The 18,652-nt window shown below is 37.6% G+C and overlaps 1 protein-coding gene across 4 annotated transcripts; it reads right to left on the bottom strand.

Annotated features, from left to right (window-relative positions):
* Positions 1 to 980: 980 nt before the first annotated feature.
* NDUFA5 (NADH:ubiquinone oxidoreductase subunit A5) lies at positions 981 to 17,253 on the bottom strand. 4 transcript variants are annotated; one of them, XM_043463607.1, is made up of 5 exons: positions 17,146 to 17,253; positions 16,783 to 16,827; positions 14,114 to 14,230; positions 7,083 to 7,148; positions 981 to 1,971 (listed from the first exon to the last, which is right to left on the bottom strand). In XM_043463607.1, exons 1-5 carry the CDS (start codon positions 17,164 to 17,166, stop codon positions 1,870 to 1,872), a joined length of 351 nt encoding a protein of 116 aa, XP_043319542.1. In that variant the 5' UTR covers positions 17,167 to 17,253; the 3' UTR covers positions 981 to 1,869. The 4 variants fall into 4 exon arrangements, with proteins under 4 accessions (XP_043319542.1, XP_043319541.1, XP_043319545.1 ...); XM_043463606.1 differs by having other exon boundaries at positions 17,071 to 17,158; XM_043463610.1 differs by lacking the exon at positions 14,114 to 14,230 and having other exon boundaries at positions 17,146 to 17,191.
* Between the last annotated feature and the right edge of the window lie 1,399 nt (positions 17,254 to 18,652).

Consider the following 18,652-nt stretch of genomic DNA (forward strand, 5'->3'; position numbering starts at 1 on the left):
ATAAAATTACTGTAATTGTACTTTAGGCTGTAATCCCACTGAGTACTGAGCTTCAAAGGAAATTCTGCCCTCAAATGCAAAATACTCATGGTATGTTCAATAATTTGCTGTTCTACCCTAGACCCCAGAACACGCTTGCACAGGTGGTTTCTTTAACTTCTATTTGTTGATATAACCATAGAAGCTGGAAGAAAAAGAAAAGGCTGATATTAGCCTACATTTGGGAATTTTCTTCTATGGAGCACTGTTGGGATTTTCTCCCTTAGAAGAAAAAAAAAACAAATATGAGATTAGCAACTACCTTCCAGTGATTGAGGTCTGATATATTAATAGATAACTGGGGAACTGGCAAGGGTTCAAGATCTAAAGTCCTCTTTCTGCAGTTAAAGAACACTAAATCCTACAAGATCTAAAGATTTTGGCTTCTTGAGAATAATGAAAGTGATCTTCAATTTATGGAAGAGTACCTTGTGAAAAAGGACACAGACTCTCCAGAATACCATCTTGCTTGTCAGAAGGCATTAGAAGAGCTAGTCCTGTGGGAAGGCTCATTTGAAAACCCTGCTGGAGCATCAGGTAAAGGAACTTAACATCTGAAGACAACCCAACAAGTCTTCCCCTTGTAGTATAGGTGCCCAAATCTGCTACGGGAAGAATCTGGTGACAAGACCAAGGTGGACCTGAGGGAGCAGCCTGGAGCAAGTGAGAGGCAGGCCCACAGCTGGGCTGACCGATGGTCAACCTCTTGTTGACCCACCTGTGCCCCACTTTGCAAATGTGGACCAGGCAGCCCTCAGGGAAGCCAGCTCAGACATGGAGGCCGACAGGTTGCTCACTCCTGGCCCCACCAGCATCACAGAATAATGTTAGTTGCCTTCGACGGTGAAAAAATAAAAAAATAAAAATACTACCTTTGAAGGTAAAAACTACCAAATTTAAGTATTTAGAAATGATAGGCAGCTATAAACAAAAAGAAAAGGTGAGGACAAATGAAAAGTAATTTTATTTTTGTTTAACCTTAAACTTACCAAACTGCTTCTTTCTTTGAACAGCAGTTATCTTCTGTTTGATACCCAGCTGCACTTATACTGAAAATTAGTGAAAACTACTTAACGATTCCACTTTGAAGTTATAAGCATACAACTAAGATGTTTTGAATATAAGCCTATCTGTATGTCAGATAAACAGTTCCTAAGAACTCTTAGTGTCTCCTCTTTTACAGAAATTCTCTCTCTATCCTGATATACTTTGGTTATCAAGAAAACTAAAGAGTAAGGGCCAGAAAACTAATTTCCTTAAATGAGACAAAAGGAAAAGTTTTTCCAACTACTACTATAAATAAAAATCTTTCTTTCAAATACCAAATCAATTTTCCCAAGTGTACAATGAATTCTAATTTGATGGTTTTTTCCTTACTACTTCACTTTAAACAGTGACCTATTAATTTGTTTCAACAACAACAATAATTATCTTTTCTGTTTTTCCAGAATAAAAAAATTAAATCATCTGTTGAAGATACTACTAAAAATACTTCACCTTTCGAATATGGCCCCTACAGTGAAGATCTATAGGAATTTTTCCAATTAAGTTTTGGAAAAATTTAATTGGAACCTGTTTTTTTAAAAAAAACACAGGTTTTAAAACACAACCTTTAAAAAAAAAATTACCTTTGAAATAATTTGAATGAATGCTCTACAAATCAAAAACTGAATTCACAAATTACCATAATCATCAACTTTAACAAATCGCTTAAATGTGTTCTGTATCAGTTTTCTTGATGATGTCAATAATATGGAAACATTTTTTAACATATAACAGAATATTTAATTACATCAGTCTCCTATCAACAGATAAGTTAGTTAATGCTGTTTATATTGGCCATTTCCATTGGCTGGCTGGAGGCTCTTCCACTAAAGGCTCCCATGGTTTCCACTGGATCATTTTTCTTGCCAGACTAAGTTCGTTTTCGGCCTGTTAATAAAAGGTTTTTAAAAGATCATTTGATTATATTGTTTAGTAGGTATTTACCATAGCTAATAAGTGAAATATAACTATTAGAACTACTTTGTACATGTTAATACCTAATACGCTGTTTCATCATCAAATGTGGAACATACTTAAAATTACCTTCATCATGAGTAAGAAAGGATGGCTTTTGATTTTTCTATTTGACTAAAATTTGCTTTTAGAGTGTTCAAATTTTAGTTGGTGAGTAAAGGATCCATGACATACACATATAACTAAAACAAAACTAAAAATATTACTTTTACTAGCTGTCATACTCAATTTTCTGATGAATGTAAAAAAAAAAAAAAAAAAAAAACAACAAAACTAGTCACAGTCTACCTAATTGGTTTCGTGATCCATAATCACTTTAGACCAACAATTTGTAAAGCAGAGATCTATGGAATATAATAATAGAATACAACAGGTGTATTTTTATTGATCAATTGAATCATTTTCCTTAGATTATGTTACATTTATTTTCCTTTCAAACGCAATTTATAACATATTTAATTAATAGATTTTAGCTATCTTTTTGCTTCACATTATTTTCTACAGCAAAAGATCTATGACAACTCTGGCCAACTAGAAGAACACTGCTGAACACTTCTCAGAACATCAGAGAAGGATTCAAACACAGAACGAGTGCTTAGTTTCTATGCCAGTGATGTAGAAGAGGCAAATACACTTAGTGGTAACAGTCTAAAATGTATACAAACAATGAGTTAAAGAATCAGTTCAGCTCAGTCACTCAGTAGTGTCCGAATCTTTGCGACCCCAGGGAGTGCAGCATGCCAGGCCTCCCTGTCCATCACCAACTCCCATGGTTTACTCAAACTCATGTCCATCAAGTCGGTGATGCCATCCAACCATCTCATCCTCTGTCGTCCCCTTCTCCTGTCTTCAATTTTTCCCTTTATCTTTTCCAGTGAGTCAGTTCTTCGCATCAGGTGGCCAAAGTATTGGAGTTTCAGCTTCAGCATCAGTCCTTCCAATGAATATTCAGGACTGATTTCCTTTAGAGTGGATGGCTGAATCTCCCTGGAGTCCAAGGAGTCTTCCCCAACACTACAGTTCAAAAGCATCAATTCTTCAGTGCTCAGCTTTCTTTATAGTCCAACTCTCACATCCATACAGGACTGGTGGAAAAATCATAGCTTTGACTAGACGGACCTTTGTCGGCAAGGTAATGTCTCTCTGTCTAGGTTTGTCATAGCTTTTCTTCCAAGAAGCAAGTGTCTTTTTAATTTCATGACTGCAGTCACCATCCGTGTGATTTAGGAGCCCCATCCCCTCCAAAAAATAAAAGTTTCTCACTGTTTCCATTGTTTCCCCTCTATTTGCCATGAAGTAATGGGACTGGATGCAATGATCTTTGTTTTTTGAATGTTGAGTTTTAAGCCAGCTTTTTCACTCTCCTCTTTCACGTTCAAGAGGCTCTTTAGTTCCTCTACACTTTCTGCCATAAGAGTGGTGTCATCTGCATATCTGAGGTTATTGATATTTCTCCTGGAAATCTGCACTCTAGCTTGCACTTCATCCAGCCCGACATTTTGCATGATGTACTCTGCATATAAGTTAAATAAGCAGGGTGACAACATACGGCCTTGACATACTCCTTTCCCGATTTGGAACCAGTCTGTTGTTCCATGTCCGGCTCTAACTGTTGCTTCTTGACCTGTATACAGATTTCTCAGGAGGCAGGTCAGGTGGTCTGGTATTCCCTTCTCTTGAATAATTTTCCAGTGTGTTGCCATCTACACAGTCAAAGGCTTTGGTGTAGTCAATAAAGCAGATGTAGATGTTTTTCTGGAATTCTACTCTTTTGATGCTCCAACAGATGTTGACAATTTGATCTCTGGTTCCTCTGCCTTTTCTATATCCAGCTTGAACATCTGGAAGTTGATGGTTCACATACTGTTGAAGCCTGGCTTGGATAATTTTGAGCATTACTTAACTAGTGAGTGAAATGAGTGCAACTGCACAGTAGCTGAACATTCTCTGGCATTGCCCTTATTTGGGATTGGAATGATAACTGGCCTTTTCCAGTCCTGTGGCCACTGCTGAGTTTTCCAGATTTGCTGGCATATTGAGTGCAGCACTTTCACAGCATCATCTTTTAGGATTTGAAATAGCTCAACTGGAATTCCATCACCTCCACTAGCTTTGTTCGTAGTGATGTTCCCTAAGGCCCACTTGACTTTGCATTCCAGGATGTCTGGCTGTAGGTGAGTGATCACACCATCATGATTATCTGGGTCGTGAAGATATTATTTGTACAGTTCTTCTGTGTATTCTTGCCACCTCTTCTTAATATCTTCTGCTTCTATCAGGTCCCTACCATTTCTGTCCTTTCTTGAGCCCATCTTTGCATGAAATGTTCCCTTGGTATCTCTAATTTTCTTGAAGAGATCTCTAGTCTTTCCCATTCTATTGTTTTCCTCTATTTCTTTGCATTGATTGCTGAGGAAGGCTTTCTTATCTCCTTGCCATTCTCTGAAACTCTGCATTCAAATGGGTATATCTTTCTTTTTCTCCTTTGCCTTTCACTTCTTTTCTCAGCTATTTGCAAGGCCTCCTCAGACAACCATTTTGCCTTTTTGCATTTCTTTTTCTTGGGGATGGTTTTGGTCACTGCCTCCTGTACAGTGTCAGAAACCTCCGTCCATAGTTCTTCAGGCACTCTGCCTATCAGATCTAATCCCTTGAATCTATTTGTCACTTCCACTGTATAATCGTGAGGGATTTGATTTAGGTCATACCTGGTCTAGTGGTTTTCCCCACTTTCTTCAATTTAAGTCTGAATTTGGCAATAAAGAGTTCATGACCTGAGCCACAGTCAGCTTGCAGTCTTGTTTTTGCTGACTGTATAGAGCTTCTCCATCTTTGGCCGCAAAGAATATAATCAATCTGATCTCAGTGTTGACCATCTGGTGATGTTCATGTGTAGAGTTTTCTCCTGTGTTGTTGGAAGAGGGTGTTTGCTATGACCAGTGCGTTCTCTTGGCAAAACTCTGTTAACCTTTGCCCTGCTTCATTTTGTACTCCAAGGCCAAATTTGTCTGTTATTCCAGGTATCTCCTGAGTTCCTCCTTCTGCATTCTAGTCCCCTATGATGAAAGGACATCTTTTTTGGGCGTTAGTTCTAGAACGTCTTATAGGTCTTCATAGAACTCCAGAGTTATCTGGGACCAGAGGTATTTATTGCTGAAATTGGGGAAAATACTGATTAAAAATATCCCTAAGGATTGCTCTTTTTCTGAATGCCCTGTGGCCTGTTTCTCTTGAACACTCATCTTTCTCTATTTCCCCAAGTGACAGCAGGCTGGGGAGGGTTGTTGTTGTTTAATAGAGAAGATGTCTCCAATTCTTTTGCAACCCCGTGAGCTGTGGGCCACCACGCTCCTCTGTCCATGGGATTTTCCAGGCAAGAATATGGAGTGGGTTGCCATTTCCTTCTCCAGGGAACCTTCCCAAGCCAGAGATTGAACCTGTGTTTCCTACATTGGCAGGTGGTTTCTTTGCCACTGAACCACCTGGGAAGCCCAGGCTGGGGAGGATCCATATCCTTGAATATCACTGAGATCACAGGGCTCAACTCAGCTACATGTAGCTCCACTCCCTCCCTCTCCTCCAGCCTCCAACACACTATCCTTTCCTTATTTCTCTCATACTGGCCCTCTAGAAATGGGCTGTCCAATAAGGTAGCCACTTCCTACCTATGACTATTGAGAGAAGACTAAAAATATAGCTAGTTCAAATTCAGATGTGCTGAGAGTATAAAATACACCTCAGATTTTAAACACTTAGTATTCAAAAAACTTTTTCAGTGTCTTACTTTCTATATCAATGATATGTTTCAATGATATTTTAGATCTCTTAGGTTAAATAAAACATTAAAATTAATTTGACCTTAATATTGCCCATGAAGATGTGAGAATTACACAGCTAACTTAAAAATACTTAGTGTACCCTAAGACTTTAATCGCATGATAAATTAATGTATCAATTAAACTAAAGTCAAGATCCAAGTGAAATCAGGTATAAAAGAGGAATAGGAGGAAAATAATAAGTTTGCGGCAAGTTCCCTCAATACTATATCTAGTACCATATTCCACCCAGCAAAGGAATAGAAAGGCCAAGAAAACAGGCCTTTGAGTGACTGAACAGTCTACATTTATAGAAAGCTATCTGAATGCTCCATTCCTCTTTTAGGAAAGACCTCCAACAATTCTTTTGAATTTGTGTATCATTGGTATATCATTGTATATCGTGTATATCACTGTACAATTGTATATGATTGTATATCATGGTAATATACTTTGATAAAAAGGAAGAAAAAATAAGAAATGGTTATACTTTTTAAAAATATTTTAAAAAATTAAATAAAACATAGTTGAATGTTTATTAGATTCTTATAAGAGGAAGACATTCTAGACCTATAATATTGAGAAGGAGGGGGGATTGTAGGGGAGGTGAGAAAGGGGAAGGCGATTTTACCAAATAAAAAATTTTTAAATCTCTACATATGGGAGAAAATATTCAACTGAAGTCAAAAGGCAAAGACAGATTAAAAAAAACAAAAAAAGCAGACAATATAGCAAAAATTAAAGGCTAATATTTCATTAAAAAAAAAACAAAAAAACTTGGTACTTCCCTGGCCTTCCATTGATTGGGATTTCACGCTTCTACTGCACAGGGTACAGGTTTGATCCCTGTTTGGGGAATTAAGATACCCTCATGCCATGCAACATACTCAAAAAAAAAAAAGAAAAAAAACTCAAAAAGAAAATATAAACACAGTAAAAACATTAAAGATATAATTTACAAAATATGAAATACAAAAAGAAGACATGCACTATAAAAATTTAACCTTCAATAGTCAAAATGATAATAAATATTTAACTGACATGTCAGAAGTATGTATTTTCTTATGTGACTAGTCTTAAATGTGATGACTTGATATAAATTAAAAATTTTAGTTTTCCTTTCTTTCTGGAAAGTCAGTTTTATATCTCTATACATTGTGTCTTTGAACACTTGAAGCCAAATATCTGAATGTTCAATTTTTTCTTTACCTGAAGAATCACCTCTTCTATTTGGCCACCCTGCAGTCGCTCTTCTAGTTTTTTAACATCTGGTTCCTGTAATTTAAGGAGAAAAGAGAAAAACATATTTAAACAAAGCAGCACAAAAGGCAATTAATGTGACAGACATAATTAACTTTTCTTTCACTGTACCGTTTCTACTTTGTACCAAATATCTGGTGAAAAGCCATTTTGTCTCTCTACTATTTTATTGCTTTTCTGTCTTAATATTAAAAGGGTTAAACATTTAATGATATGCTTATCAAGGGTAAGAATATGATGTTTAATGCAGTTTTTCTGAAATACAGATTTTAAATAAAGCTTTATTCTCTGAGTATTTCCTATCCTTTAAACATTAGCATTAAAAATAAATGCTACCCTATGACTTAGAACTCTACGCCTAGATAAAGATCAAACAGAAATGCATAGTACATTAACCAAATGACAGGTTCAAGAATGTTCAAAGTAGCACAAATTACAGCTCCAAACTAAAAACAATCCAAATGACCATAAATAAAAGAATAAATTATATTTGAATATAATACCATAGAGCAATGAGGATGAACAAACTAAAACTGTATGCAACACAGATAATTCTCTCAAACATAATATTAAGCAAAAGAAACCAAATACATATTGATGATCCCACTAATAAAAAGTTCAAAACCAGGCAAAATGAATTTGTGGTATTTGAGGTAAGAAGAGTAGCTATCTTTAGGAGGGTAATAACCTTGAGGGGAAAGAGAGGGTTTGGGCATTCTGGAATTGTTCTCTTTTTGATTTGGTGTTGATACGTGGATTGCTTTGTGAAAATACATCAAGTTCTATACTTATGACTTCTGCACATTTCTTTCTGTATATTATTCAATAAAAGGTTTTGTAAAGAGAGATGTTAATATAGTAACTAGAACATTCAATAAAATATATTTATTTTCTAGTAGACTACACTTTTTGAGAGTCAGAAACCATGTCCAATATATACATGTGCAAATGTAAATAGGGTATTTTCTTGGCTTAATAAATAGAATGAAAAGAAGGAGGAAAAAAAAGTTATTTTCTATAGGAATTGACATCTGTCTCTGGGCGTCTGCTGACTGACCCAAGTCATCTGTATGCCATGTTCCTCCACTTTCATCAAAGTCTTCGCTCATACATCTTCTTAATGGGGAGTACTCTGACAATGTATACAGTGGTAGGCTGGAACAATGTCACACAAAATGCACATGAACTAGTCCCTGGAATCTGTGAATGTTACCTTATACGGCAAATACTTTGCAGATGTGAGTACAGATCTTGGAATGGGGAGATTATCCTAGATTATCTGAGTGGGCCCTAAATATGAATACAATCATATGTGTCCTTGTAAGACAGAGGCAGAGAAGAAAGTAATGTGGCCACAAAGGCAAAGACTGGAATGACTTAGTCATAAGCCAAGGAATACCAAAAGTCCACCGTTCCTTAAACAGGCAAGGAATGAATTCTATCCTAGAACCTCCTAAGGGAGTGCAGGCCTGCTGACACCTTGACTTGGGCCCTGATACTACTCATTTTAGACTTCTGGCTTCCAGAAATGCAAGACAATAAATTTCTGTTGTTTTAACTCACCAAGGTTGTTGTAATTTGTTATAGCAGTCATAGGAAACTAATACATACTGTAACATCCTTCATCACCTGAGTACCTCCTATACATCCTTCTTCCTTCTTTAATTTCCTTCACTTTATACTATATTCTAACATACTATGTAATGTACTTCTTTATTCACTTATTTATTTATTTGCCTCTCATCATTAGTGTATAATCTCCAAGGCAGGAATTTTTATGTTTTGTTCACTGCCACGTAGGCACTAGCTTCCATGCCCAGAACCATATGTGGTATATGACACATGCAGTAAGTGTGTCCTGGATACATACAAAATAGAAAAGGAAAAAGAAACCAGATGAATAGGTTTGAAAAAGACTGTTTAACTCAAAATGACTAAGCTATGAAGCCTAAACAGGGAAGCTGGTCATTATTATAAGACCCAGGAGGAAGAATATAAAGAAGGCAAGGAATATTCAACCTTATTTTCAACTCAGGAAAAACCTGTGTTGGAAAAACAATTCAAAATTTGTCTTACTTGAGTCAATAATGTGATTTTTATTTACTAACGGTGTAATGCCACCAAGCTTAATAAGGTACCATGGACTGAATGCTCCCTATATGCTTGCAACTGTGTTAAGCAACTGTACATATATCACCCATTCATTGCTAACAAAAGATGAATTCAGATATTATTATACCCATTTTTTTTATACCAATGTTATAGATGAAATTGAGACAGAAAATGGGCCATATGCCAACTCACCAAGTAAGTATTAGACCCGAGATGAAAATTCCGCAAAGGCCACAAACCAATGCTTTTCACCACTATACTATCTCCCTAGTATAATCTGGGGGGAACAATTTATTTTTATTTCCATTTTAAATTTAGCAAATATAAACTTTACAATCATTACAATAGTCAGTGAAGATTCTATGGCTCTATTGGGGGAGTGTAAAATCTGTGCTGATTTTCTCCAACAGGATTCAGCAATACAGATATTATTAATAAACAGTGCTTAATGTTCTTAAAAACTATTTGTAATAGGCACTTTGGATAAACAAACATTTCTAAGGAACTTATTAAATGTCAGGCACTAAGCTAGATTTTTTAGATAAAAAGAAAAATGCAATTTACAAGTAGTTTATAGACTACTAGAGACGTTATAAAAGGCTTCACAGAGGAAGCGACAGATCTTGAGAGGTGAATAAGAACTGCCTGGCAGAGAAAGTAAGGCTATTGGAGGAAGGAGGAACAGAAAAAACAAAGAAACCAAAAATAAAATCACATGGAATTCATATAACTGTCAACAGTCTGTGTTAGTGACGCATAGTGTACAAAACAGGAAATGACAAGGTAAGACTGAGAAGATAACTGACAGCCAGATCTTAGGGGGCCTCCAAACGACGATAAGGGCTTATCCTCCACACTGGCTCCCAAACCTGGCTGTACAGCAACGTCACGCAGATAAAGGTGGCTGGATGGTTAAACCAGCCAAGCATAATCTCTTAAACTCGCCTTTGAGAAAACACCAAAAGGAAACCATAGTAAACCAAAATGAAATACGATGGAACTATACACAGCCAGTTTAGTTATAAGATGACTGAAATAAGACAAGAGGTCAGAAAAGAATTTTAGAACTAAGTGAAAGCAGTAAAGGTGAACTGTTCTTTGCCCGACTCTGGCAAAAGGAAAGGAAACGTAAGGGTAAGTTCTCTCTTAAGTAAGAAAAAGCTAAATACATTTTGAGGTTAACTGAAAGATGATGATAAAATGGGAGACTAAGAGAAAAACAAAGAAATAATTAAAGGGGAAAAAGGTTATAGAGAAGAACAAAAGAGAAGACTCTACACATGGACATCACCAGTCAATAGCGAAATCAGACTGATTATATACTTTGCAGTCAAAGATGGAGAAACTCTATACAGTCAGCAAAAACAAGACTGCAAGCTGACTGTGGCTCAGGTCATGAACTCCTTATTGCCAAATTCAGACTTAAATTGAAGAAAGTGGGGAAAACCACTAGACCAGGTATGACCTAAATCAAATCCCTCACGATTATACAGTGGAAGTGACAAATAGATTCAAGGGATTAGATCTGATAGGCAGAGTGCCTGAAGAACTATGGACGGAGGTTTCTGACACTGTACAGGAGGCAGTGACCAAAACCATCCCCAAGAAAAAGAAATGCAAAAAGGCAAAATGGTTGTCTGAGGAGGCCTTGCAAATAGCTGAGAAAAGAAGTGAAAGGCAAAGGAGAAAAAGAAAGATATACCCATTTGAATGCAGAGTTTCAGAGAATGGCAAGGAGATAAGAAAGCCTTCCTCAGCAATCAATGCAAAGAAATAGAGGAAAACAATAGAATGGGAAAGACTAGAGATCTCTTCAAGAAAATTAGAGATACCAAGGGAACATTTCATGCAAAGATGGGCTCAATAAAGGACAGAAATGGTAGGGACCTGATAGAAGCAGAAGATATTAAGAAGAGGTGGCAAGAATACACAGAAGAACTGTACAAATAATATCTTCACGACCCAGATAATCATGATGGTGTGATCACTCACCTACAGCCAGACATCCTGGAATGCAAAGTCAAGTGGGCCTTAGGGAACATCACTACGAACAAAGCTAGTGGAGGTGATGGAATTCCAGTTGAGCTATTTCAAATCCTAAAAGATGATGCTGTGAAAGTGCTGCACTCAATATGCCAGCAAATCTGGAAAACTCAGCAGTGGCCACAGGACTGGAAAAGGCCAGTTATCATTCCAATCCCAAATAAGGGCAATGCCAGAGAATGTTCAGCTACTGTGCAGTTGCACTCATTTCACTCACTAGTTAAGTAATGCTCAAAATTATCCAAGCCAGGCTTCAACAATACATGAACCGTGAACTTCCAGATGCTCAAGCTGATGCTCAAGCTGGATATAGAAAAGGCAGAGGAACCAGAGATCAAATTGTCAACATCCATTGGATCATCAAAAAAGCAAGAGAGTTTCAGAAAAATATCTACTTCTGCTTTATTGACTATGCCAAGGCCTTTGACTATGTGGATCACAACAAACTGTGGAAAATTCTTCAAGAGAAGGGAATACCAGACCACCTGACCTGCCTCCTGAGAAACGTGTATGCAGGTCAAGAAGCAACAGTTAGAACTGGACAAGGAACAACAGACTGGTTCCAAATAGGAAAAGGAGTATGTCAAGGCTGTATATTGTCACCCTGCTTATTTAACTTATATGCAGAGTACATCATGAGAAAGCTGGGCTGGATGAAGCACAAGCTGGAATCAAGACTTCCAGGAGAAATAACAATAACCTCAGATATGACACCACCCTTATAGCAGAAAGCGAAGAAGAACTAAAGAGCCTCTCGATGAAAGTGAAAGAGAGTAAAAAAGTTGGCTTAAACGTCAACATTTAGAAAACTAAGATCATGGCATCTGGCCCCATCACTTCACGGCAAACAGATGAGGAACCAATGGAAAAAGTGACTGACTTTATTTTTTTTGGCTCCAAAATCACTGCAGATGATGACTGCAGCCATGAAATTAAAAGACGCTTGCTCCTTGGAAGAAAAGCTATGACCAACCTAAACAGCACATTAAAAAGCAGAGACATTACTTTGCCAACAAAGGTCCGTCTAGTCAAGGCTATGGTTTTTTCAGTTGTCATGTGAAAGTTGGACCATTAAGAAAGCTGAGGGCCAAGAATTGATGCTTTTGAACTGTGGTGTTGCAGAAGATTCTTGAGAGTCCCTTGGACTGCAAGGAGATCCAACCAATCCATTCTAAAGGAAATCAGTCCTGAATACTCATTGGAAGGACTGATGTTGAAGCTGAAACTCCAATATTTTGGGCACCTGATGCAAAGAACTGACTCACTGGAAAAGACCCTGATGCTGGGAAAGATTGAAGGCAGGAAGAGAAGGGGAGACAGAGGATGAAATGGTTGGAAGGCATCAGTGACTCAATGGACATGAGTTTCACTAAATTCCAGGAGTTGGTGATTGACAGGGAGGCCTGACGTGCTGCAGGCCATGGGGTCGCAAAGAATCAGACACGACTGAGTGACTGAACTGAACTGAAGGTTATGGAGAAGGAAAGGCAGAGAAAGAGTAGAATACACAGGTGAAGAAATTCACCTCATAAAAAAAACAAAAAAAGTGAAATTTCTTATTCAGAGATGAGAAAAAATAAATCAGCCCATTTTCCTTAGAGAGGAATTGAAAAGAAATGTTAATATCTCCCTTAGATACATAAAATCTGCAAATTACTTCCAGATCTGCCAAGATAAGAACAGAAGTTCCAAATCAAATTGCACTGTTTTGCCATATACCTGCAGAAAATATAAGAATTCCCTCTGGACTACTGAGGTTGGTGATCTAATAATAAGAAAACTTTATTAGGGCCACTTACTACATGCATGTAAATTACTGTGGGGGTTTATAGACACTACTTTGGATAATAACAAAAGTCCATGAAATAACTGCTAGTGTGGAAATTTACCAAGAGTGCAATATAGTTTGGTATAAAATATACATTTGGTAGCAGCAGTCTATTGTGTGCCTGACTAGGGTCTATGATTCAGAAGCTGTAAAATGCTTCTATTAGTCTACCTGGGCTGTCATAACAAAATACCATACACAGACTGGATGGCTCAATCGAGAAAAATGTATTTTCTCACAATTCTGGAGACTGGAGTCCAAGGCCAAGGTACAACAGAGTCCGTTTCTGTTGGGAGCTTTCTTCCTGGCTTATAGACATTGACCTTCTTGCTGTGTCCTTACATGGCAAAGAATGCCAACTCTCTGGTGTCTCTTCTTATAAGGACACTGATCCTATTGGACCTGGTACCACTCTTATGCTCTCATTAATCTTAATTACTCTGCACTGGAGGTTGGGGCTTCAAAATATGAATCTGGGAGGACACATTCCGTCCATAACAATGCTCAATATAATTTCTGGCAGTTAAGAAACTAACTTGGTCCTCTTGTTTTTTTTGGTAATAAAGCACTTTTTAAATAGCTAGTCCTGACAGGTGTTAAATACAACATACATATTTTTTTTTCAGTTTTGCTTTCATTCTTCTCTACTCTAAAAGTAGAAAAATGAAATAAAGATTGATGTATCGATAGATAAGAGGTAAAAGATCAATAAAGGGCTGGACAGGTAACGGAGGTAAAAGAAAGTTATAATGTTAATGTAAGGAAGGGACTTGATCTTATTCTTTCAATCTTGTGTTTAGTAGTGCTTGTGATTTAAAAAGTATTCAGGTAGACAGGAGTCTGATGAATGAAAGGGAGAAACAATGGAAGAAGCACATGAAAGGAAGGAGAATAGAAATGAGAGAGGAAAGTGTGCAGACATCAAGTGAATTTGCTTTGTTAAATGTTACACTGCACACCAAAAATCCTAGAAAAACAAACCAAGTTAGCTACTTACCGCTTTAACCATACTCAGCTTCTCATTTGTAATCTGTTCCGTATACTTTCTATACGCTGCATTTTTAGGGATGTGTCCAAGAACATCAAGAATTTTTGTATACAATATTTTTAGCCTCTGAAAAGACAACATGCATATTTCCAGTTTAAAATATCGCCAAAGATTTTAAAGTTTCACAGATGATATAAAAAAAAAAAATTCACATCTGTTTTTAAAGAAAGCATTTAATTATTCCTTGCTGCAATTTCTTCTTGTTTATGCTTATCTACCCCCTTTTGTTGCTGCCGCTCAGTCATTCAGGTGTGTCCAACTCCTTGCAACCGTTTGGACTGTAGCCCACAGGCTGCTGTGTCCATGGGATTTTCCAAGTAAGAATACTGGGGTGGGTTGCCATTTACTCCTCCAGGGGATCTTCCCCACCCAGGGATCAAATCCTGGTCTCCAGCATTGGCAGGCGGATTCTTTATCAGAGCAGATCCGAATTCACAACAGTACATTAATAGTAAGTATAATAATAAACATACCAAGTAATGAAGAATTTCTCCTTATTATTTCTTTTTATTTGAGATTTGTTTTAGTTTAATTGTATAACACCATAGGTACAATACCTAATTTCATTATGTATTTATTATATATTATTCTTTTATTATATATTTATTATTTTATATTTATTATATAGAAATATTTTATATTTATATATTTATTATTATATTATATAATTATATATTATTCTATATTATCATTTATTATATATTATTCATTTATATATTATATAAATTTCATATATATTTACCATATATATTGTATATATATGGTATTGTATACCAACCTTGAGGGCCTCTAAGAATCATTTTTATTAAAAAGTACTCTGCATATTTAGACTTTATACTTGACTATGATGTTCCATAACAGAGGGTATTTTACTATACTAATGTAGAGCTTGTCGGATAACATATAATCTGAATTGTGTGTGTGAAGGGGGGTGGTTTAGCCTCATTTTTTAATTTAAGGGTATGACAATACAAGGTCTTGTAGGAGACTTAGGTTCTAAAATGGGGGTGTTAATAGGATACTGTGTAACTCAGAACAGTGCCTGGCCCACATTAAGTCTCAGTAAATAAGAGCATTATTATTCTGTTAGGGAAAGAGAGTCCATCAGCAGCTATCAGAGGTTTCCTAGAAAAGGCAGCATCTGAGACAGACTGGAGGGATGGCAGGACTGAGACACTTGAAGATGTTAGAAAAGGCAGTCTTACACACAGCATACATACAGAAGACTGAATGGCAGAAAATATAGGGAGCATTAAGTAATTAGTACATGGTTCTACTTCCCTACAACTGTGTTGTCCAATATAGCAGCCACTAACTAAATTTGGCCAATGAGCCCTTGAAATGTGACAATTCTGAACTAACAAGTGCTGTTAAGTGTAACTACACTAAATTTTGAACATTTAGCATAAAAAGAGACTATAAAATATTAATTTTTATATTGATTATATATTGAAATAGGCTTCTGTGGTGGCTTAGACACTAAAGACCTAGGTCCGATCCTGGGTGGGGAAGATCCCCTGGAGAAGGACATGGCTACCCACTCCAGTATTCTGGCCTGGAGAATCCCATGGACAGAGGAGCCTGACAAGCTACAGTCCCGGGCCTGGCAAAGAGTTGAACACGAGCAAATAACACACACACACACACACACACATACTGAAATGGTAATACTTTGATATGTTGGTTAAAAATATATTAATCCTTTCTTTATTAAAAATAATTCCTAGAAAATTTTGAACTATTACTACAAACATAGTTTATATTTATGACTTGCATTATATTTTCATTGGACAGCATGAGGCTAGAGTTTAGCATATATAGGAAATGCTTAGGAGATAAGGTTAGAGAAAAAGCGTATGGGGTTGTATGTGGCTCTGCATGTCAAAGAAAGCATTTGGGCTTTATTCTGTGGGCAATTAAAAGATTTATGGAAATTCTGATTAGATGTGTGCCTCAGGAAAATTAATCTGGCAGTAGTGCGTTAAAGTAAAATGATAAAGGAGCAACAGAGAAGACCAGTAACAAAGTTGTTGCAATTCTCTAAACAAGAACAAGGGACTAAACTGTGGTAATGACAGCAGGAAAAGAAAACAAAGAGGAGAGAAATGGCATGATTTTGGAGGGAGGAAAAAGATCAAGGGAGGCTTTTTGGGTTTTTTTGTTTTGTTTTTTTATGGAAGCATGACAATATTAGCGGGAAAGTCCCACTAGAAGAGAAAACTGATGACAAAAGGTTGTAACTCCTAAAAGTACTATCTTAGGTAATCGAAAGTGTATAGAATCTAAGGCACTTAAGGAAAGTGAGGCAGGGAAGAAAGGTGGAAAAACGGCGATTTAGATTCGGGAGAACATTCACAAAAGTACAAGTGGCAATACGAGAATGCCACGGAAAAAGTCAACAAGAAAAATGATTTGAGAAAGAGATCACGGCAACAAAAACGATAAAAAGTGGCACCAAATCAACGAAATTAGTACTAAATACCGTATTGTCTTAAGAGTTCACGCCGACTTGTAAGCCGGAGCCGGATAAATCCGTATTCCGTTAACCACTCAAAAAACAAGGTCGCGGGGCTCTAGGCTTCCTTGGAAACTCAGGAAGGAAGGAAAGAGGTACATACCTCATGTGGAGTTTCACAAACAGCCAATCCCACCAGGCCAGTGGTCTGTTCAAAAACCAAACAAGATTCATGCTGTTAACTACAATTCCGAGGGTCCCCACGCGAAGAAAAGCAAAACCATCACTGTCTTGACTAAAACTGGCCTAAAAACCAGCTACCGGTGTCTCAGAGCCTCTGGTTCGGAGTTTTTGTTTTTTTTTTTCCCTGCCTCTCCAATCAAGACCGCTAAACTGGTCACCCCTAGGAGCACAGCAGAATGAGTCCCCAAGAAGTATCGCTAGCCCGCACCAGTTCAGGCCACCACCCGCGGACTGACTCCATTCCCGCAGTCTAAGCTCCAGCAGTGACCTCCGCGCGTCTCACCTTCTTCAGCAAGCCCGCCATGACAGCGCCGAGAAGCCGGGACGCGCAGCCCTCTGGGAACCTCTCTCAGACTCGCTCAATCCACCGCCGAGGCCGCAGCTCCGTCACCTTGGAAACAGCTTGGCCCCGCCCGCTGAGGCTCTGCCGGGGGGCAAAGGCGCTGCACCGCCCACTCCTATGAGTAAAACTGATGCCTGAGCAAGGAGTGCACAAGTCTATCAAGCACAATCAGGGAAAGAGTTCTCTTAGATGGCTCTCGTCTCAGTGCCTGTACCTTTACAAAGATCTACTGAACACCCATTGTGTGTTAGTTTCTGGGACAGAATTTGTGCGACAAGATCTCACATCCCGGAATTCACAGAACAATGACCAAGACATGCGTTAATAAGTAATGGGGTAAGTGTTCCAAAAGAGGTTTGTGCCAAGTGCGGTGGTAGCAGGTAAGAGGAAATGACTAAAAATTGTGGGGCTACAGATGTTTAAAAGGGCATTTGCTTAAAAAGTCAATGAGAGAAGAGCACAAAAAATTGAGACTACATATAGCTTAAGCATCAACAATAAAACCGCCCACAGAATGGGAGAAGATATTTGCAACCACATATAATCACCAAAAGATAAGTGGTGCCTAGAATATATAAGGAATTTCCTTCAATCAGTAAGAAAAGAACTAATAACCAGAACAAGTCTTCCCGCTTCAGTTCTTGCCTCTCTCTTTGTAGTATATCAAATGAGTCTGTAAATATGTAAAGGGCCTGGCTCAATGCATGGAACATAGCAACACACAGGTGACTGTGTTATTTTATATTTTACTGTTATTATTCTCAACCCAGTAGCTAGAATAATCCTTTTAAATGTATTTTGCTCTTCTGTGATTTTTCACTCAAAGTGTAGAAACCAAAGTCCTTGCATCTGCCTACATTGTCCAGCAATGTTGCTCCCTCTGCCCCCTCCCCTCAGACCTAACCTCCTATTCCCCTCTCCCTACCCAGATAGCTGCTCTTCTAACCCTTTTCTTGGAAAACTCTTCCACCAGATGGGTACCTGGTTCATTCTCTCACCTCTTTCAAATATTTGCACACGGTTACCTTCCCAGTGTGTCCCGCCCTGGCTTTGAGATTTAAAATTGCAAATCATCACAAAGACACTCTTTACCCTCTTCTCTGCTGTAGTTTTCTTTGTAGCCCTTGTCATCCTCTAGTATGCTGTCTAGTTATCTTATATTTTTTTTATGTATCATCATTTTCTAAAATATAAGTCATGTATGGGTGGAAATTTTTTTTCCTACCATATCTCAAGGGCCTGAAATAGTACTTAGTACATAATGGACACCCAGTTAATACAGGTTTAGTGAATACAATAGAAAAACAGGCAAAAGAAATGAATATACCATTGGCAGAAATGGAAACAGACAGTCAATAGACATGAAAAGAAAAGAAATTCTCCCTATTAAGAGAGCACATGTCTATAATGGAGACTTTTTTATAAGAGAGCAAAGTAATAATTTTAC

The sequence above is a fragment of the Cervus canadensis genome, chromosome 3 (genome assembly GCF_019320065.1).
Source record: "Cervus canadensis isolate Bull #8, Minnesota chromosome 3, ASM1932006v1, whole genome shotgun sequence".
Classification (NCBI taxonomy): domain Eukaryota; kingdom Metazoa; phylum Chordata; class Mammalia; order Artiodactyla; family Cervidae; genus Cervus; species Cervus canadensis.

What these genes read in the sequence shown, in the direction of transcription:
- NDUFA5 (XM_043463606.1), bottom strand. Translation starts at nt 17,103, where the DNA reads ATGGAGTCAGTCCGCGGGTGGTGGCCTGAACTG. An exon ending in GCGGGTGGTGGCCTGAACTG is followed by an intron (nt 16,828 to 17,070) that starts GTGCGGGCTAGC and finishes GTTTTTGAACAG; the next exon opens with ACCACTGGCCTGGTGGGATT. An exon ending in TTTGTGAAACTCCACATGAG is followed by an intron (nt 14,231 to 16,782) that starts GTATGTACCTCT and finishes TTGTCTTTTCAG; the next exon opens with AGGCTAAAAATATTGTATAC.